At 43.7% G+C, this 22982-nt stretch overlaps 1 protein-coding gene across 1 annotated transcript in view; it reads right to left on the minus strand.

The window, feature by feature from the left end:
- Positions 1-22982, minus strand: part of LOC140486086 (cullin-4A-like) — a 60309-nt gene that overhangs the window by 16992 nt on the left and 20335 nt on the right. Inside the window, exons 6-14 of the mRNA XM_072584728.1 lie at positions 21846-22008; positions 21677-21766; positions 21504-21586; positions 18065-18132; positions 16830-16948; positions 12287-12479; positions 10103-10207; positions 8086-8196; positions 7884-7969 (exon numbers count right to left, since the gene is read on the minus strand). Coding sequence (XP_072440829.1) covers positions 7884-7969; positions 8086-8196; positions 10103-10207; positions 12287-12479; positions 16830-16948; positions 18065-18132; positions 21504-21586; positions 21677-21766; positions 21846-22008 — 1018 coding nt within the window. The remainder of the gene's footprint in view (positions 1-7883; positions 7970-8085; positions 8197-10102; positions 10208-12286; positions 12480-16829; positions 16949-18064; positions 18133-21503; positions 21587-21676; positions 21767-21845; positions 22009-22982) is intronic.

The following is a 22982-nucleotide window of genomic DNA, read 5'->3' on the forward strand; positions in this document are numbered from 1 at the left end:
CATGTCACGTCAGCGATTTTCCAATCCTCTGTGACCCTTCCTGATTCGAGTGATTCTTGAAAGATCACCATTAACACCTCCACTACTACTTCAGCGATCTCTCTTAAAACTCTGAGGTGTACTCCATCTGGTCCAGGTGATTTATCCACATGCAGGTCATTCAGTTTTTCTAGCATCTTCTCCTTGGTGATGATCACCATACTCAGCTCTGCCCCCTCGCTCTAGATATTTTTTTTGGGCATTACTTATGTCTTCCACTGTAAATACTGACACGAATTATTCAATTCCTCAGCCATTTCCCTATTCCCCACTACTATCTCTCCAGTGTCATTTTCCAGCAGCCCAAGGTCCACTTTGGCCTCTCTTTTCCCCTTTATATATCTAAAGAAACTCTTACACTGGCTACCTTACCCTCATATTTAATCTTCTCCCTCATTTTTCTTGTTGCCCTCTGTTGGTCTTTGTAAGCTTCCCAATCCTCTGGTTTTCCACTGCCCTTTGCACATTATATGCTTTCCCTTTTTGTTTTTATGCTATCTCTGCCTACCCTAGTCAGCCATGGTTACCTCATCCTCCCTGTAACAGGTCTCTTTTTCCTCAGGATGAATATCTGCTGTGTCTCCTGAATTACTCCCAAAACTTCCTGCCATTGCTGTTCCACTGCCTTTCCTGCTAGACTTCTCTCCCAGTCAATTCTACCCAGCTTCTCCCTCATGCCTCTGTAGTTGCCTTTATTCAACTGTAGAGTAAATTCAATCATAGAATCCCTACAGTATGGAAACAGGCTATTAGGCCCAACATGTCCAAACAGACTTTCTAAAGAGTATCTGACCCAAACCCATTCCCCTACCCTATTACTTCATGATCACTGCCTCCTAAGGGTTCCTTTATCTTAAGTTCCCTTATCAAGTCTGCCTCATTGAACAACACTAAATCCAGTATTGCCAGTTCCCTCGTTAGCTCCACCACAAGCTGCTCCAAAAAGCCGTCTCGTAGACATTCCACAAATTCCCTTCTTTGCAATCCAAGACTAACCTGATTTTCCCAGTCCACCTACATATTGAAAACCCCCAGGATCACTGTAGCTTTGCCTTTCCTACACAGCTTTTCTATCTCCTGGTGTATCTTGCGCCCCAGCTCCTGACTACTGTTTGGAGGCCTCTGCATAACTCCAACTACGGTTTTTTCATTTTAGTACGATTGATTTAATTTCATTTCTTACTGATAAGGCAACCCCACCCCCTCTGCCCACCTTCCTATTTTTTTGACAGGATGTATATCCTTGGGTATTCAGCTCCCAGCCCTTGATCCCCTTACAGCCATGTCTCGGTGATGCCCACCACATCGTACCTACCAATTTCATTACCCTGTTCCTTATACAGTCTGTATTCAGATAGAACATCTTCAGTCCTGTATTAACCGTCCCTCTTCTCATTGCCATTCATTTGTCCAGGGTGTTTGAAGTTTGATTGCTGACCCTTTCCATACACGCTGCTGTATTTGTGTTTGTGCTGCATTCTTACCTCCTCCTCTAAATCGGGTTTTCAAACTTCCCTGAGAACTGAACCCTCACTCTCACTATTTAGTTTAAAGCCTTGCCTACAGCCCCCTGGTTATATGATTCGTTAGGACTCTTGCCCCAACACTGTTCAGGTGAAGACCATCCCATCTGAACAGATCCCTCCTTCCCAAATACTGGTGTCAGTGTCCCATGAATTCAAACCCATTTCTCCCAAACCAATCTTTCAGCCACACATTTACCTGCTTAACCTTACTGGCCCTGTGCCAATTAGCTCATGGCTTGGGTAGTAATCCAGAGATTATGACATTTTTGGTTCTGCTTTTCAATTTAACTCCAAGCTGTTCATACTCCCTTAGCAGAACTTCTGCTTTAGTTTTATCGATGCTACTGGTACCTATATGGACCACGACTACTGGATCTTTATCCCTCCACAGCCTAGATGCGATATCCCACACCTAAGCACCAAACAGGCAACAATCTTCAGGACTCCCGATCCTGGTCACAAAGAGTGTCTATGCCTCTAAATATACTATCACCACTTACAACCTTTCCCTTCCCCCCCCCAAACTTGAATGGCTGCCTGCACCACGATACTGCGGTCAGTTGGCTCATCCTCCCTGCAGTCCCCATTCCTGTCCACATAGGGAGCAAAGCTCTTGCGCCTGTTGGACAAGGACAGGGGCTGAGGCTTCTGCAACTGTACCTCCTGGATCTCTCCACCTGCCTCACTCACAACCACACCCTTAGTGACCACCTCCTGAAACACAGCATCCAGGAACTCTCCCCTCCCTTATGTGTCACAATGTTTGAAGCTCAGACTTCAGTCAGAGTTCTTGCAGCACCCAACATTTACTACAGACATGGTCACTGGGAACCACATCACACAGGAACACCACATCACCTGACCCTCCATCCTTATTTAATTAATTTTGAATTTTTAAAGTTTAACTGTCTTTTTATGCAAGTCATAACCAATAAATTAACCAGATTCAATTTAACACAGATTCAGTTTTAGCAGACCCCTTATTAGCCAATCAAATCACAACCCTAGTGTGTGATGTCATTTTTCAGTCTCTCCTCAGCTTAAACCATTTCAAATCAGAATCTCTTACCTTCCCAGGCTGCTCTCTGCTCATTCCCACTCAGCTTCAGTCCCAAAGTGCACTTAATGTGGGCTGTTCTGGTCATTATGTTATAAATAGGATGTAGAAGCACTGGAGAGGGTGTGGAAAACATTTACAAGGACGATACCAGAAATGTGTGGGCCGACACATCAGGAAAGGGTTAACTGGTTGGGTCTGGAATGAGAAGAATCTCAAGTACAGCAGAAACACCCCTTTGGACTATTTAGGTTGTGGCTTGTTTCTGTTTCTCATGTAAGGTAGTGTAAGTCCACTTAATCGGAGGAGGGTCAATTCAGGTGAGGGAGGATAGGTCTGGCTCAGGAAGATTGCAATCAAAAATTAGCAAACAAAACTATAAAAGGCTGCCTTTAAAGACGACACAGTCCAGTAAAAACGACAAACAAATCCAGACTTCTCTGGAGAAGGACAGAAAAAGCCTGCTCGATGAATTGGCAAAAGTGTGTATTGTCAGGTTGATGACAGCAACAAGAGGGATGAATACAGGAAGTTTGGAAGGGACTTGGAAAAGGAAATGACATCAGCAGACAGAGTACAAGGGGAGACTGGCAGCTTACATGAAAGGGAATCCCGAGCAATTCTCTAAGCATATCAATAGTAAAAGGCTGGTGAAGAGGCAGCATTGGATTGATTAGGGACCCAAAGGAAGCTTATGTATGGAGACAAAAACTTCAGCAAGGTATTGTATGAGTATTTGTAAGTCTTTAACATGGAAAATGATGCTGCCAAAATCAGAATCAAAGATGTCATTAAGACATTATTTGGGCTAATACTGAATAAAAAGCAGAAGTTAATAAATGACTAGGTCCAGATGGGTCATCAAAGTATCACAGAGAAGTAAAACAGGGAGGCACTGATCATAACCATCCAACCCTTCTCAGTTACAGCACTGACGCCAGACAACTTGAAAATTGCGTTCCAGCTTTCTTCAAGCAAGCATAACCCAGTAACAATTAGCCGGTCAATTGAACATCAGTGACGAGAAAGCTTTCAGGAATAATAATCCAAGTCAAAGTTAACAATCACTTAACAGAAGCCAGCGTAGCTTTGTTACTTATAAATTCCATTAAACAGTTTTAAGATGAAGAGAGAAGCTCAATGAGGGTAATGTGGCTGCTGGAGTGTGCATGGACTTTCAAAAAACCATTTGGTAAAGCCCATGGAATAAAAGAGACCATAGCAGCATTAAGTTGATGAATGACAGGAAACAGAATCATAGTGAACAGTTACTTGTTAAATTTGAGAAAGACACATAGCTGGATTTCTCAAGGGCCAGGCACATCTTCAAAAGCTGTAACTGACTAAACCTTAAACACTGAACTGAGGGCAGGATAGTGTTAAGAGGATACAGACAAGCTGGTTGAACATGCAGACGAGAGGTAATACAGACAAGCCTGAAGTGGTACATTTTGGGAGAAAGAATAAGGAAGCGAACTATTAAAATGAAAGTTACACCGTAACAGGAACACAAGAATAGACGCACCTAGGGATTTATGTGCATAGGAACATCAGTAGATAGACTGGAGACGTTGAGCTTTGATGAGTAGGTGGTGATTTGTTCGAGGTGTTCGAAATTACAAGGGGCACGGCTATGTACATTGGGCGATAATTGTTTTCTGTTATTGTAAGGATCAAGAATCAGAGGACACCTACACAAGGTGAGCGGCAAAAGGAGCTGGTGAAAAATGTTTTTAATGTAACAAGATAGCGTTGGAATGCACTGCTGTGATTGTGGTAGAAGCAGGTTCAATTAAGGCTTTCCCTAAGGGAAGTGGACAAGTATCTGAACAGAAAAGATTTGCAGAGGAAACAGGCTAGCGATTGGCACCGACTGATTTTCTGTTGCAGAGTGGGTGGGTGAGCAGGACAGACATGGATTGTAGGGTCAAAACATTTCTATGATTCAAGTTGTCCAGGTGAGACTGTGCCCTGGTTCATCCTCTCCCAACATGGGCCTGGCCAGTGGTTTGTGGAAAATGAGTCAATGAGCAAGAACTTCTCTTCTGAATTATAAATTCACTATTGAATTCAATTTGGTTTAGATTGACAGTAATGAACTTGAAATAGAGAAAGTCGACAACTGAAGACATTAGTGTTAATGACACCCCGATCAGTCCAGCCCAAGTTAAAAGCACTACAGTAAACCTTCAGTCACTTGGCCCTCCATTAACCAGAAATTCTCTACAGATCCAAAATTCTAACAGCTCAGTCTTTAAAAAAAAAGGCAGTCACAGTCACAGAGTCAGAGTCAGACAACACGGAAACCCCTTTGGGTCCAACCAATCCACACTGACCATAATCCCAGTCCCAACTGCCTGCACTTAGCCCAAATCCTTCCAACCCTTTCCTATTCACGAACATATCTAATCTTTTAAAATGTTGCAACTGTACCTGTATCCATCACTTCCTCTGGAAGCTCATTCCACACATGAACTGCTCGGTGTAAAAACGTTGCCATGTCTTTAAATCCTTTCTCCTCTCACCTTAAAAATATACCCTCCAGTCTTGAAATCCCTCAGGCTAGGGAAAAGACACCGACCATTAACCCTATCTGTATTCCGCATTCTTTTATAAACCACTAGAAGGTCACCCCTCAACCTCCTATGCATCAGTGAATACAGTCCTAGCCTACCACCTCCTTTAACTCAAACCCTCCATTCCTCACTTTAAACGGTCAGGTAATGCATTATTATTTAAATAATAACTCCTCACCCACTCTCTGTTCTCAGCAAGTGTTCTGCACGACCATGCTCCCTCAGTGCTCTCGCTGGATTTCAGCAATCCTGTATATCTCATGGTGCCTCAGCAACCACATCTTCACAGTATCATCAAAAGCCCTTAACCCTCACCTAATGAGCACTTCCGACTTAAACACTTGATAGGCAGATAGCAAAGGCTTTGCTTAAATCGCTGAGTATTCTGAATCTGGTGATACCAGTGGGTTCCTTCACTCAGTCTGGCGAATGTGCTGAATTCACTCGTTTGTGCCTTGACTGAATCAAGGTGAGCACCTGGGCCTTGAAACCACTGGAAGAGGGGAGCCCGATTTCTGCTGACCAGTGAGCACGCATTGGAAACCAGGAGGAAGGGTGATTCAGCATGGCTTTTGTGCCAGTTATGATTAATCTTCTCTCTTGAAACTCACACATACGGCTTTTAAGGCCAGTTATAGTCATACACCAAGCACAGAAGAGAGCTCCAGACAGGTGACAGACAGAGGAGAGGAAAGTCACATAGAAAAGATGGGGAGAGAAAAGGAACAAAGTGGGCATGCAAATATAGAGGGGGGGGTAGATTCGAGTCAGATGTACAGCATGGAAACAGATGCTATGGTCCACCTTGTCCGTGCCAACCAGATATCCTAAATTAATCTAATCCCATTTACCAGCACTTGGCCCATATCCCTCTAAACCCTTCCTATTCATATACCCATCCAAATGCCTCGTAAATGTTGCAATTGTACCAGCCTCCACCACTTCCTCTGGCAGCTCATTCCATACACGTACCACCCTCTATATGAAAAAGTCAACCCCATTATATCTTTCCCCTCTCACCCTAAACCTATGCCCTCTAGTTCTGGACTCCCCGACCCCAGGGAAAAGACTTTTGTCTATTTATCCTATCCATGCCCCTCAATTTTGTAAACCTCTATAAGATCACCCCTCAGCCTCCGATGCTCCAGGGACAACAACGCCAGCCTGTTCAGCCTCTCCCTATAGCTCAAACCCTCCAACCCTGGCAACATTCTTGTATATCGTTTGGTGAACTTTTTCAAGTTTCACAACATCCTTCCAACAGGAAGCAGACCACAACTGCACACAATATTCCAAAGTGGCCTAACCAATGTCCTGTACAGCCACAACATGACCTCCCAACTCCTGTTCTCAATACTCTGACCAATAAAGGAAAGCATACCAAACATCATCTTCACTATCCTATCTACCTGCGACTTCACTTTCAAGGAGCTATGAACCTGCACTCCAAGGTCTCTTTGTTCAACAACACTCCCTAGGACCTTACCATTAAGTGTATAAGTCCTGCTAAGATTTGCTTTCCCATAATGCAGCACCTCGCATTTATCTAAATTAAACTCCATCTGCCACTTCTCAGCCCATTGGCCCATCTAACCAAGATTCCGTTGTAATCTGAGGTAACCCTCTTTGCTGTCCACTACACCTCCAATTTTGGTGTCATCTGCAAACTTACCAACTGTACCTCTTATGCTCGCATCAAAATCATTTATATAACTGACAAAAAGTAGAGGGCCCAGCACCGATCCTTGTGGCACTCCACTGGTCGCAGGCCTCCAGTCTGAAAAACAACCCTCCACCACCACCCTCTGTCTTCTACATTTGAGCCAGTTCTGTATCCAAATGGCTAGTTCTCCCTGTATTCCATGCGATCTAACCTTGCTAACCAGTCTCCCATGGGGAACCTTGTCAAACGCCTTACTGAAGTCCACATCGATCATGTCCACTGCTCTGCCCTCATCAATCCTCTTTGTTACTTTTTCAAAATTCGAAACTCTATTTCCTGTTTCTCCCAGTAACCTCTGATCCCTTTAGCCTTAAGAACTACATATAACTCTTTCTTGAAAGCATTCAATGTTTTGACATCAACAGCTTTCTGTGGCAGAGAATTCCACAGGGTCACCACTCTCTAGATGAAGAGGCATTTACTCATCTGAGTCTTCAATGGTCTGTCCTGTATCCTTAGCTGTGACTCCTGGTTCTGGACTCCTTCCTGAGTTTACCTTGTCTAGTCTGTTAGAATTTTATAGGTTTCGCGGAGATCACCCCTCATTGCTTCTAAACTGGAGTGCGAATATAGCCCAAAGCGACCCAGTCTCTCTTCAGATGTCAGTCCTGCCAAACCAGGAATCGGTCTGCTAAACCTTTGTTGGAGACCAAAACTGCGTACAATACTGCAAGTGTGGCCTCACCAAAGTCCTGAACAATTGCAGCAAGACATCCCTGCTCGTGGACTTGCATCCTCTTGCTTTGAAGGCCAGCGTACCATTTACCTTCTTCACCGCCTGTTGGACCTGCACACTTACTTTCAGCAATTGGTATACAAGGCATCCAGGTCTCATCGTACCTTCCCCCCCCCCCCCTCCCCCCCCCCCCCCCCACCCCCCTTTTCCAATCTATCCCCATTCAAAAGATTTGGAGGGAAGAGTTGGGCGAAGAGAAAAACATACAAGCCGTAGTCAAGAGTACCTGCTTAAATTGGACCATAATGTCTTTTGAGAGCTCCATGTCCTTAAACATTCCCTCCAACTTGCTGGTGAAGGCAGCACCACATTCTACAGAAACAAAACAGGAAGTGGTCAGAACCCCAGCTTCCTCTAACTGCACAGAAATGGTTACTGAGAAGAGGACAAGGCCATCTCGGAGTTATGCAGCAGCTGTGCGGGCGTACCATGCTTCAGTTTGGACAGCATTGACTTCTCAGCATCAACAGAAGCACTTTTCCCCACCAGGAGACGTTTTGCCAAGTCTTTCTTGTAGAAGGCCTCAAATACATCCTTACCTATTGGAAAGGAAATAAATATTGACACCCAAATTAATTTACATTAAATATAAATCAACTCAAATGTGGGACACAGCATAATTGAACATTAAGGCAAAGCAAGTTGAGGTAAACATGGGATATCTGCTCCCTCAGTGGAGCCCATAAGAACTACAGGTTGAACCAGCAGCCTAGAAGTTCCAGAGCAAGTAGTGGCCACCCCACCAAAGTACAAGAGATGGAGCCTGGAGAGAGGCATGTCAAGTGATTTGGATAGGCATGAGGGATCAGGCAGGGAGAAATAAAGGGCAACGACCTATAGGGGATGCTCCTGCCATGTGCAGGGCAGCCCCCACCTTGAATAATCTGCCCCCCCAACATCTTTCCTATCTTTTCAATGAAGTTATAAGAACAGCTTGCCCATTTTTACCTGACCCAGTATTGCAACAACTGGCTACTTAAGGCCCTCGACAGGTGTACAGAATGGGTGGATACCGTACCAAGCCCTTCACATGAGGGGGAATGGGACCAAGGTGAGCAGGAAAGCCACGGAGTAGCCACACATCATACTTCAACAACACCTAGCCTGCTAAAACGATAGAGGCAAATTCTGTTAATCCTTCATGAAGTCTAACCCATAAACTCACTGAGCAAGAATGGTGCTGACAAGAATCCAACATTATTCCATTTTGGTGATCTGCCAGAGAGAGATTTTCATCCCAACCACATGCCCCAGCTGTCTACTCATTTTCTACAATGAATCTACATCTCTTTAAAAATACTGCAGCATATAGTTCCTACAAGTTTGATTTTACAAGATTATTTAAAACACGGCTCTTCTGATGACCCACTTCCATTCTATTCTCCAAAATACCTGTAAATTCTTGCACATTCAAGTTGCACTATCAACTATAGTTAAGTCCTCAATTCGTAAAAAGCCCAATGAGACTTGATTGTATCTGCCTGTCAAGAGTGTGGTGCTGGAAAAACACAGCAGGTCAGGCAACATCCGAGAAGCAGGAAAATTGGTGTTTCAGGGAAAAGCCCTTCATCAGGAATCTACCTGCCTTTTCCTTCTTTAATATTATTTCATTGGTTATTCTGCAGAGGGCTTTGGGAGTCAACCACATTGCTATGGGTGTGGACTCACATGTAGGCCAGACAGGGTAAGGATGGCAGATGTCCTCGGAACATTAGTGTGGGATTAAGAGTCCAGTGATGTTACCAGTAGGTCACTGCCTCCACCCCCCCCAAACTCTCATGCATCTCAAAGAGATGACACTAGGTGGTGATCAAAGGCAAAAAACGCTGACTGAGTGTGCAAAGGCTCAATACCTACTGTGCTGAGATGCACTAACACTGGTGACACTGGAAGTACTGACATTTGAAACTTTTTACTCCAACAGTATTGCAAATAAGTGCTCTTGGTTAGATTAGATTTCCTACAGTATGGAAACAGGCCCTTCGGCCCAACAATTTAATACCGACCCTCCGAAGAGCAACCCATCTATTCCCCTACATTTACCCCTGACTAATGCACCTAATACAATTGGCCATGCTAAATTGCCCATTCACCTAACCTGCATATCTTTGGACTATGGGAGGAAACCCACACAGACACTGGGACAACGTGTAAACACCACACAGACAGTCGCCCGAGGTGGGAATTGAACCCGGGTCCCTGGCGCTGTGAGGCAGCAGGCCAACTAAGCCACCATGCCAACCGTATTCAGTAAACAGAAAAAAAAGCCACCGAACTGATTTACTTGGTCATTTAGGCTTTTGCTGGAGCCCACTTCCCAATTTACTACATGGGCTGAGGCACTCAATGACCTAGAGAACATGAATTCGGAGGTCCATAGAAACAAGCTGATTGCATTACAAATAGGATTCGCAAACCAGCTGTAGATCAGAAAGAAGAGCTCACCATGAATAAACCGAAATATGATCATGATTTTATCCAGCATTCTTTCCAGTTCTTCGTCTGTGGCCTCTTTGTTACCAGCTCGCAATTTTGAATCCACATACTTGGCTATAAACAAATTAAATAATATATCAGCGATGATTCACTCTGAAAAAAGTCTCATTCTACACAGAAACCATATGCTATCAATTTGCCTGTTGGCTAGTAAATTTTTAAAAAGCAAGAGTAAACTGCAAAATATGTCCACATTTGATCGTACGTGTAAGTTTTTGGAGAAAAGGGCAGAATAATAGGATTAAGTAGACAGCTCTTCCAGGAGCTTGTAAAAGACATGTGGCACAAATGTGTATAAAAATGAATGTTTATATTTTCATGATATAAAAGACTGAAGCCACACAGGAAGTGAGGCACCTTGGCTGAAACAACAGTTTAAGAGATTTTTTTTTAACAGTGGAAAAACGGGAGGGATCTCAGAAAGTAGGTTGAATGTGGCTGATTGATTTATATTTGGAGGAAAGGGGAACTAGAAAATCAGAAGAGAAGAGGGAATCCAACAAAACTACAGTCCCTCAATAAAGGATTCTAGCATTTTCATGATGATGGATGCCGAGACTAATTAGCCTTCAGCTTCCTGCTTTCTGTCTCTCCCACTCTCTTTTTTTCAGTAGGGATGTTACATTCTTACAATCCAACAGGACCTTTCCAAACTCGAAGATTACAACCAATGACCCCATGGCCTTGGTCTCTGGATACAGAGTATTAGAGACCAGAGGACTTGTCAGCCTTTAATCCCATAGTTTTCCCAGTATTGTTTTGTTCAGGATTGGTACTGTATCAAATTCCTCCCTCCCTTTTGTCTCTACACTTTCCATTATTCTTGGGATGCTCTTTGTAACCACTTCTGTGAAGGCAGGTACAGAATCCTTCTGCAATTTCTTTGCCCCTTACGTCCCATGAATGAACTTAAAAAAAAGCCCAGTCTCACTTTTTAAGCATCCAACATTCACTTAAGATACTCTCTGCCCTTTCATACAATTGTATAAACTGCCTTCAGTGACTGTGTGGAGTTTGTACATTCTCCCCGTGTCTGCGTGGGTTTCCTCCCACAGTCCAAAGATGTGCAGGTCAGGTGAATTGGCCAGGCTAAATTGCCCGTAGTGTTAGGTAAGGGGTAGATGTAGGGGTATGGGTGGGTTGCGCTTCGGCGGGGCGGTGTGGACTTGTTGGGCCGAAGGGCCTGTTTCCACACTAAGTAATTTAATCTAATCTAAAAAAAAATTCTAACTAGCTTTTTCTCATATTCTAAATTTCTCCCTCATTACTTTGTGATCACATTTTGCTGGTTTTTAAAATTTGTCCAATTAGATTGTAAGTTTGCTCACTGAGCTGGTAGATTTATTCTCAGACGTTTCATCACCATGTTAGGTAACAGTGAGCCTGCGGTGAAGCGCTGGCGTTCTGTCCCTTTTGCTATTTAGCCGTCTCGGTTTGTAGTGGCGGCTGATGTCGTTTTCGGTCCTGTTTCTGAGAGGTAGGCAAATGGAGTGCAAATCCACATGTTTGTTGATGGAGTTCTGGTTTGAATGCCAGGACTTCGGGAATTCCCGCGCGTGTCTTCATATCGCCTGTCCCAGGATGGATGTATTGTCCCAGTCAAAGCAGGGCAGAACACAGAGGCTCAATGATGTTACTGAGCGTGGTGACGAAACTTCTGACAGCAAATCTATCAGCTCAGCCGAGCAAATTTACCTCATCCACAACCAGAGCTACACACCACCTCCAAAATTTGTCCAATTTTCTGATCTACCACTCATCTTTGTTTCCTTTCAATTCGATACTCAATGTGGTTGACTAGAATGGGAAATCAATTCCAGCCTTGCCAGGGAATGAATAATGAATGAAGCCGGTCGGGGACTGGTACGGCAGTAGGATTGGCAAAGGTATTGGATTGAAACGGGTGGAACACATTATTTTACAATGTTTTTGTTAATAGCACTGTTGGAAGGATGAAGTCATTGTTGGCAATCTAAACTAGAGAAACATATTTTTATGCATAGAAATGTAAGCTCTGCAAACAATTTGAACTGCACATAGAAATATCTGTGGTAACACTGGGAATTCGTGCGATAGTGTAAAATTCATCACCATAGTCATTAAACATTTCATGCTCCAAGAGATTAGCCTTACCTATCAGCTCAGCAGGCTTGTTGGGTCTCTTATTTATAAAAGTCTCAAAAGCTTCCTTCATTGCGTTGACAAATTTTTCATTTTTAAGAAAGCACACTTCAATGACATGGTCAATTTTATCTTTGAAGTCCAGCAGTTCCTCCACCATCGTCTTGTCCTTCTCTGGATTAACCACGATCGTACTGCCAAAGGTCTAGAAAGTAAACATCAGTTCATACAGATGAACATCAAATGCAAATTCTGAGGCTCCATGCTTGGGTATTACATGTGGGGACATGTTCTGAATTTATTCTCTGAATAGTCCACAAATTCTTACAGGCTATTAGTACAGAGGCACCTTCTGAAACACTATCATTTCTCTGAAGAATTAACGCACCATGAATTAGGTGAGTACTGCTGTCTCTCTGAACCTTCCACACACACACACACACACACACACACACACACACACACACACACACACACAGACTGCACCAATTTGGAGAATATCAAAATCTGCTGCAACCTAAATGTGGTTCACGTAAGAGAAAGGAAAATCACCCGGTTTCCACAACAAAGCCTTGTATTTATGTGGTGTTTAAAACAGACTGGAAAGCCTCCAATCACTCACAGGAGCACTGCCATGGCAATGACACCAAGCCATGAGGGCAGATGGCCAAAAACTTGGTCAGCGGTGTGTTTTGAAGGAGCATCATAACGAAAAAAGAAAAAAGCAAGATAGAAAAGTGGCGCAGAGGGAATTCTGGAGCTTAGCATCTAGGTAACTGGAGGCAGATAATGATCAGATCACACGCTCCCCCTCAAGGGAAGCTGAAACATTTCTCTATCAAATCAGATTTCTGCTAAACTTCCAGCTGAGCAACTGAGAGGGATGCAGGAAGACCCAAGTGAAAAGAGTAAATTAAAACACAAAGTAAAGTTAAAGAAAGTAAAGTCTGCACTATCGTTAACCTTTAGGTAAAGGAAACAACTTAATGAGATCTACTGCAACATCACAACCATTGGACATGGTATGTTTGCTCAGCTGGAGAGGTATGCACTTTGAACAATGTATAATTAATCAAGAAATCACTTTCCAGTGTTTCACTCCTGCTTTTAAACATTGATCTCAGGGTCAGAGAGATCTATAATACAGAAAAAGGCTTTTTGGCTCATCTCATCCATGCTACTCAGAAACAACTACCAAACTAATATTATCCCATTTTTCAGCACTTTGCTCAGACCTTGTATGCCTTGGCATCACAATTGCACATCTAAATACTACTCTACCGTGATGAGGAATTCCCAACACTCTTTGGGTGAAAAGGTTTTTCTTCAAATCTCCTTTAAACCTTCTATCCACTACCCTCAAATCTATGCCCCCGGTCATTCATCCCTCCACCAAGTGGAAAATTTTCTTCCTGTCTCTCATATGTTCCTCACAACTTTATACATCTCCATCCCATCTGTTGTATGGAAAGCAACCCTGAGTCTGTGCAATCTCTTTGTAATTTAAATTCTCCAGCCCTGACAACATCCTGATAAATCTCCTCTGCACCCTCTCCAGTGCCATCACATTTGTCCCATAAAATGGTTTCCAGAAATACACACAATAGCCTAACCAACATTTTATACAGTTCCAACATAAACTCCCTGCTCCAGCTAAAGGCCATGTACCTTCTTAACCACTTGAGCTCCTTCTCCTCCTAATACCTGAAAGGACTGGGGTACATACACACCACGATCCCCCCGATCCTGGGTACTTCCCAGGGTCCTACTGTTCATCATGTATTTCCTTGCCCGGTTTGAGCTGCCCAAGTGCATCACCTCACTTTTATCCTGATTGAATTCCATTTGTCACTGGTTAGCCCATCTAGATCCTTCAGACTATCCCTCTTCACGATTTACCACTCCAAGTTTTGTATCGTCTGCAAACTTACTAATCAACTCTCCTACATTCAAGTCTAAATCATTTATATAAAGCACACATAGCAAGGGCCCCAACATTGACCCCAATGGCTGGCTTCCATAAATACAGGTAATTACAAAGGAACAAGGGCAGAGCTGGCTAGGGTGGACTGTGAAATGAGTTTAGCAGCAAAGACAGTTGACAAACATGGCAGACATTTTAAGAACAGCAAAGGCATATTTCAATGAGGAAGAAGGACTCTAGGACAGGGATAAGCCAACTATGGTTTGTCAGGGAAGTTAAAGATAATATCCAATTGATAGAAAAAGACGTACAGCGTGGCAAAGATTAGTGGAGGCCGGAGGATTAAGTTTAAAAGCCAACAAAAGACAACCAGAAAAGAAGATAAACTTAGAAGGTAAACTTGCAATTAATACCAAGGCAGACAGCAAGAGGTTTTTTTGAATATATAAAAAAGGTAGAGACCAGCGTTCTGTGGTAAAGAATTCCACAGGTATACCAGAAATTCTCTCTCATCTTGACCCTAACTGGGTGGGCCTGACTGAGAGATTGTGGTATCTGGTCTCCCACAAGGAGAAACAAATCTCTCCACATTTACCCTGTCAAGTCCCCTAACATTTCCCATTAGTTTCCCCAGTACTGTTTCTTTCATGGTGGTCAAATCAAGGTAGGAGTTTCATGGTGAATGGAAGGGCCTTAAGGAGTGTAGTGGAACAGAGGGGCCTTGGAGTTCAGGTGCACGGTTCTCTGAAAGTGGAGTCACAGGTAGACAGGGCAGTGAAGGAGGTTTTTGGCCCACTGGCCTTCATCAGTCAGGGCATTGAGTATAGAAGTTGGTAAGTTATATTGCTGTTGTACAGGACATTTGTGAGGCTGCACTTGGAGCACGGTGTTCAGTTTTGGTCACCTTGCTAATAGTAAGGACATTATTAGACTGGAAAGAGTGCAGAAGGTATTTATAAGGATGCTGCCAGGACTCAACAGTCTGATTTATAGGGAGAGGTTGGACAAGCTAGGACTTTTTTTCTTTAGTGTAGGTGATTGAGGGGAACCTTATAAAAGTGTATAAGATCATAAGAGGCACAGATAGACTGAACACACTCAGTCTTTTTTCTCCAGAACTGGGAATCACAGACTACAGGACATCAATTTAAGGTTAGAGGGGAAAGAATAAAAGGGAACCTGAGGGGCAGCTTTTTATACACAGAGGGTGGTATGCATATGGAATGAGCTGCCGAAAGTAGTGAGGCAGGTACATTTAAAAGGCATTTGGACAAATACATGCTTAGGAACGGATTAGAAGGATATGGGTCAAGTGCAGGGAAATGGGGTAGTGTCAGTGGACATTTGGTCCTGCGTGGACCAGTTTGGGCCAAACAGCCTGTCTCTGTGCTGTAGGACTCCATGATTAGTTATTGTATTATCTCCTCTCCTTCTGCCCTTTTATTTAGGATTTTTCCGAATGTTATTAGTGTCTTGCAATATAAAGTTAAAAAATCACATAACAGCGTTATAGTCCAACAGGTCTATTTGGAAGCACAAGCTTTCAGAGTGCTGCTCCTTCATCAGGTGTGGTGATGCTTCCAATTAAACCTATTGGACTATAACCTGGTGTTGGGTGATTTTTAACTTTGTCCACCCCAGTCCAACACTGGCACCTCCATATTATTGCAATATGAGGATAATGTAAAGTATTTATTTGACTCCTGTGCCATTTCCTAATGCCCGTTAGAAACCAATGCTAGGGAAATAATGATAGTGGAACCAGGAAATGGGTGCTGGGAGGCATTTTCAGGATGGCAACTATTGGTGCACACTGGGATCTGTGCTGGGACCAGAGGTATTTACAGTATATGAAGTATAAAAATGTGGAGGTCTTGCTAATATTATACAAGGTACAAGTCAGACCACAGCTGGAATACCGTGAAGAGTTTTGGTCCCCAGATTTAAGAAAAGATATGGAGGCAGTCCAGGTCAGGTTCATTAGGCTAATCCCAGCTATGGAGGGATTGTCTTAAGAGTGGCTCAGCTGGTTGGACGGACCTGTGCAAACGGAGTTTCGAAGAACACGAGATGATCTTGTTGAAATGTACAAGCTGGGGGAAGTAGTAATGAGGAGCCAGGAAATGGCACGGGAATTGAATAAATACTTTGCACTGGTCTTCACATGGAAGATGTGAACATCCTTCCAAAAATACCAGTCTGGAACCAAGGCCCACAATCTCAGATGAAGGGCCGCCTAGTTAGGGCAGAGATAAGAAAGCAGTTCTTCACCTAGGCTAGTGAACCCACAGAGGTAAAAAACAATGACTGCAGATGCTGGAAACCAGATTCTGGATTAGTGGTGCTGGAAGAGCACAGCAGTTCAGGCAGCATCCAAGGAGCTTCGAAATCGACGATTCGGGCAAAAGCCCTTCATCAGAATAAAGCTGTGAACCCACAGACTTATTTACCACAGAGGGCAGCTGAGGCAGGGTTAAGCATACTCGAGGTGGAGATGGGACTTTCTTTAAAATCAGTAAGAAATCAAGGGTTATGTAGAAAATACAGGAAACTGCAGATTCAATGAGGTGAATGGCCTCCTTTTGCTCCTATATCTTACGGTCTAAAAGGATCAGTATTTTGAAGAATTACCTTGATATATTCATTCCAGTGTTGCAGGAGAGCCTGCAGACCACCTTTAACTCTGCTGAGCAGTTGGTAAAGAAGAGCCAGGTCCACTATTCTGTTTTCACCAAGTAGTTGATTGAGGCCTGCAACAACAACCAGCTACGCTGCAATGTCAAACCAACAGTCCCAACAATAGCCATTAAGAAGACACTGTAAACCTGAGCTATGCAGAATATCAATAATGCTCTGAATGCAGCTGGAAGGGCATGGTTCATATCAGAAACTGTGGCGGCACTTGAAGATACAGCCACGAATGTGGAGTAAAAAGATGGAGAAATGGATGATGTTGTGAATAGGAGCTTCCTCTCAGGCTAGGTCAGGTGAATTGGCCATGCTAAATTGCCCATCGTGTTAGCTGCATTAGTCAGAGGGAAATGGATCTGGGTGGGTCACTCTTCGGAGCGTCGGTGTGGACAGGTTGGGCTGAAGGGCCTGTTTCTACATTGTAGGGGAATCTAATCTAGTGGAGAGGTAGGGAGAGATGAAGATATAGTGTGTTGGGGCAGGGGGGGGGGATTTAATCATGAAGTTGAGAATTACTCAGCTTGCATTTTGAGACAGGGCAAGAGAGTCAAAAGGCATTTCACGGTGATTTGTGCAAGTCCGGATACCAGTACCAATCTTATGGAGAATGGCAGATGGAGCGCTGACCAAAAAAACATGGCAGAAATTTAGCCTGGAGCTCGAGGGTTTCCACAGCAAATGGCCCAAGGTAAAGGCAAGCTGGCAAGTTTAAGAAGAGATGAATGCATGTTCTCTGTAGAGGATAACAGGGCTGGAAATCAGGCTTGGTGTTGAAGACAATACGGAGATGATTGCACTCTGGCTCATTCTGGGAGACGGACTGGGCTGGGAAATGGGAATTCACATCAATGATCTGTATATGAGTGTGGAGACATTTTAGTAAAGCAGAAATGGTGCACAATAATTATTTGCCTCATGTGTGAGGCGAAGATAAATAGTTGTTATACAGGAATGTAGGTAACAGCTAAGGCATTAGCAAAACAACGAATGGCAGGAGGCCTGGGTAATTACAGATTTCCACAAGAATACATTGCAGAATGAATTTGCACCACCAGCATGGGTGCTAGTACTTCAGTCACACAGGCTGCTGGCCAGTGTCAAGCAGACGGATTGCATTAGCCAAACAGATCGTTACCAGAGAGCTGAAAGTTAAACAGAACTCGTGTTGCTTTTACCTTTCTGAAGAATTGCTGTCAGATGCTCACCAAGCAGTTGCTTCTCGACACTGGCAATCAACAGTTTTCTGTAAAGCACAAGTAGAGTCACAGACACGTACAGCACGGAAACAAGCCCTTCGGTCCAACCTGCCCATGCCGACCAGATATCCCAACCCAATCTAGTCCCACCTGCCAGCACCCAGCCCATATCCCTCCAAACCCTTCCTATTCATATACCCATCCAGCTGCCTTTTAAATGTTGTAATTGTACCAGCCTCCACCACTTCCTCTGGCAGCTCATTCCATACACGCACCACCCTCTGCGTGAAAAAGTTGCCCCATAGGTCTCTTTAATATCTTTTCCCTCTCACCCTATGTCCTCTAGTTCTGGATTCCCCCACCCCAGAGAAAAGACCTTGTCCTATTTATCCTATCCATGCCCCTCATAATTTTGTAAACCTCTATAAGGTCACCCCTCAGCCTCTGATGCTGCAGGGAAAACAGCCCCAACCTGTTCTGCCTCTCCCTGGAGCTCAAATCCTCCAACCTTGGCAACATCCTTGTCAATCTTTTTTGAAACCTTTCAAGTTTCACAACATCTTTCCGATAGGAAGGAGACCAGAATTGCACGCAATATTCCAGCAGTGGCCTAACCATTGTCCTGTACAGCTGCAACATGACCTCCCAACTCCTGTACTCAATACTCTGACCGATAAAGGAAAGCACACCAAACGCCTTATTAACTATCTTATCAACCTGCGAAGCTACTTTCAAGGAGCTATGAACTTGCACTCCAAGGTCTCTTTGTTCAGCAACATTCCCTAGGACCTTACCATGAAGTGTATAAGTCCTGCTAAGGTTCACTTTCCCAAAATGCAGCACCTCACATTTATCTAAACTCCATCTGCCATTCCTCAGCCCATTGGCCCATCTGATCAAGATTCTGTTGTAATCAGAGGTAACCCTCTTCACTGCCCACTACACCTCCAATTTTGGTGTCATCTGCAAACTTACTAACTGTACCTCTTATGCTCACATCCAAATCATTTATATAAATGACAAAAAGTAGAGGGCCCAGCACCGATCCTTGTGGCACTCCACTGGTCGCAGGCCTCCAGTCTGAAAAACAACCCTCCACCACCACCCTCTGTCTTCTACCTTTGAGCCAGTTCTGTATCCAGCTATTCATTTATCAAAAGTGTACCATCCCCTCCCTACCAATAAAATAAGAAACAGGAAAGTACAGAGCAAAAAAAAAAAAGAGAAAACTGTGAGAAGTTCCTCATAACGCACGTAAAACTGGCTCCACTGCAGCCTCTGAAGCAAGGAGGGGAAGTGTATTGAACATAAGCAAACAAGGACAGAATCCCCAAAAGGAAGTATGCTTCGCAAGGACCTATCAACAGGAAATCAGAGAACCAGACATGAGGGGGAAGCAGCTCAGATAATCCTGTACATGGAGAAGACTCACTTTTCACTCACTTGCCAATAAAAAAAAAGAGTTAGGTATCGATTACTGTCCAAGTTTTCAGGGCTCACTGACCCTGATCACATAAAAGCAGTTAGGGACATGAAACCACAGGAAACGAAGATCGGAGGGCAGGGAACACCCTTTAGAGGGTCAAAGGTGGGAAAGCATCGGCATAATAAAGATGTGACACCTACAGTCTAAAGTCAGCGTGTACCCAACCTTCTCAGGAAACCCAGAACAAACAGATGGGTCAGAAATTACCAGGCTGAATACCCACGGATCTTGTCACCACAATACATGGGAGACAATGATCCAATTCAGTATGCCTCTTCCAGTTCTGAATACAGATGACCAGCACTTAGAAATGAACCAATGTTGTTGCTCTCACTCCCAGCTGCCATTTATATACCTGCCATATATAATAGTCACTGATTAATTCTTCAGGTTTGCATCAGCATTTATCACGAGTAAATTAGTTACTGGATTAAGCCTTGCAAGTAGCATCTCAATTGCTTCTGAAGGTGCTGGATACCAGACAGAGTCAGTGAAAACTCATCACTCCAAAGTCCGATCACAAAGTCTGAGAGCAGTAGTATGGACATTTGGAATAGGTTCAGGCGTCACGGTGTAGGCACAGCCACACATGGGTTGCTGTCAGCCCACAGCTGGTTGAAGAATCTTTCAAGGTTTAAGGCACAGAAAGACATCACCCGCTGCCCATTCCGTCTGGACCCAGTCTAATCCCACTTTGCAGCATTTGATCCATCCTGGCCCTGAACTTTAAAGAATTTGAGTTGCAAATAAGTGAGTTGAGGGTTCCAACTTTATTGCCTTTTCAGGTGGAGTGTTTTTGACTCCTAACGCCTTTGGGGCAGGACCACTTTTTCTTTTTTTAAAATAAAATCTCCCTTCGAATATTTGCATGAATCACTTTAAATTCATACCTCCAAACACTGAAAAGGCAGGAGGGTAGCATTAAGTCATTTGGCAGTCAAATATAGACATGGTGGCCCAAATGGACTTCTTCCAACACCTGTGATTCCACATCCTTCTTATGCCATAACCTTCTAAATGGTATTCTTTCCAGGACTTACCAACCCTCCACAACATACAGAAGGGTTTCCAAACTAACTACAGCCAAGAACATAAGTAGCATTTCTGATCAACGCATCACAATCCCTCCATTTAAAAATGCAAGTCACTTTGGCAATTCTGGAGAACTTAAGATGGACTACTGAGGACTCGGATTTTAGAACTGTAAGGTTATTTTATCTCGTTAACTAAAAGAAAAAGGTTTCCCAGATTAGTAAGCTTTCTGCTGCTTGACCAGTTAGCCCAAGTAGTTTGCTGGCTATAGGCTGGTCAAGCAGTGGGCCTGAAGTATCTAGCCCATCAAAAAACTTCTGACAACAGCAGTAAGATTTGCCCATCTCCTCACCATACAACCTCTCTGACAAAGAGATGGAGATGAAGCATAAGTTATAATTTGGCCTTCCATAAACGCTTGGTGTTCGCCTTATACTGAGACCCCAGCATGTAAATTTTAACCTTTCCAATCTATCACATTTAGAATATTCAACAACGTCTCATTACATGATCAAGGTTTCCTCATCCTGCTGCAACTTCTCTCTGCATCTGCTTGTGAACACCCACATCATGCATTTCCACCAAGTGGAAGCACCTTGCTCGGGAAAACTACGCCCCATGTAAAGGAGGATCAGATTTTAATTCCACACCAGACTTCGTACATCAATGCAAGACTCAAGAGTGCATTCTGTGGGGTTATAAAGGCCAGCCGCAGGGGAAACAATGACACAGTAAGGAGACAAAGGCAACCGTTCTTTCACATGAGGAATCCTCCTTAATTTTGCCAGAGGCCTCCTACAAGAATGAAGGTCATCTCGTTTCTTTTGCTCACCAATTCTTAAACCAGCAGACTACATCCTACATAGGGCACTGCAATAAAACACAAGGATCACCACTTACTGTGTGCTTTGATCCAAGTAAGTTATCACTCTATCTGCTTCTTCCTCCAGGCGTTTGTTCACATGGTGAAGGTACTCCGGCACCTACATCAGAATATTAAAATTGAGAGAATAATGAACACTGGCTCCAAGTGTAGAGCTCGTTAAGAATCTTTAAGAATCACTACTACTTGCCTCCCTCTTTTGCATTAGTCTTTGGCCTTCTGCTGCATATAAACAATTGGTCTCCTCCAAAAATTTCTGTTCAAATGATTCCTGGTAGACCTGTTTGATGCAAAGTCTAAATAGTGGAGGCTTCTGTGAAAAAAAAAGAAGTGAATTTCAGAGTTAAAATCTCCCTTACCTGCAGGTCAGACAGCATACTCAGCAAACTTCGGATCAAGCTTCTGTCCACAGCCTCCCCATTTCGCTCTTTTTGGATCAGCAAAAGGATCCCGTCAATGGTTTTGGTCCGGACGATTCTGTCATTGATCACATGGGTTCGGAAAAGCTCTAAACCTATGTCCCTGAAAACATATAAGCAGGGGATCTGTTATTGCTGGCAAATGGCTAAATATTTGAAGGCGCACACAGCCTACGCCCAGGAATGCCGGCAATGAAGAAGCAGAGGTGTTAATCTAGTGTCAAACTTGCGATATGCAATTAGAATTTGAAATGCTGCAACCAACGGATGGCATTCGTTTAGTTATTGCAACGTTCTCTAACAGATCAACTGGCTTTATTCTCAATGTACAGAGGAACCTTGATTATTCAGCATTCGATTAACCCAATTTTGGACTATCCGAATAAGATCACAAAGTCCCGATGCTCAGCGAAACCATTTTATCCGGCCTTCGATCATCCCACCGACGTACTCCCTGCCAGTGTCCTTCGGATAATTGAGGTTCCTCTGTATTTTCAATATCGTGAAATGTGGCAAGAAACACTTCAGCCAGGTCGGATTCAGCCTCTCCAAAGGCTGGGAAAAGGGACACAAGTGTGAGTTGGGCAGTAAGAAGTCAAAGTAAAGGGCAGAAGGAGCAAGTCAGTAAAACCAGAGGAGGGGTTTGGGGAAAACGTGGGAGACAGGGGGGGGGGGGAAGAGAAAAAAGAGGACAGCAGCGAGAGAAACTGAGAACAGAGAACAAAGTGAGTAGGAGAAATTGGGAATCATCTTGCAGTGACAATGGGGAAGGAGTTTGAGAGAGGCAGAATGCTCGACATTTTGGAGATCAAAGTCCTGTCCTTCTCAGTCAAGAGTTACGCTGTGCTACATCAGTGCATTTACTCCTCTGCGGTGTCGAGGCCTGCCTTGCATAACCAGTTTAGATGCTAGTCTGTTGTGCATTATTTTGTTTCCTATTTTCAACCTCACAATAAACAAACCCAAATGAGCACCCAATTATGTACACGTTCAAAACAGGAGATAAAGTGGAGGGGTGGGTGCATGGAACATGATTCCAATAACCACAAGATAGATGTGATCTGGGTCGGGGGCTCA

The sequence above is a fragment of the Chiloscyllium punctatum genome, chromosome 15 (genome assembly GCF_047496795.1).
Source record: "Chiloscyllium punctatum isolate Juve2018m chromosome 15, sChiPun1.3, whole genome shotgun sequence".
Lineage (NCBI taxonomy): Eukaryota > Metazoa > Chordata > Chondrichthyes > Orectolobiformes > Hemiscylliidae > Chiloscyllium > Chiloscyllium punctatum.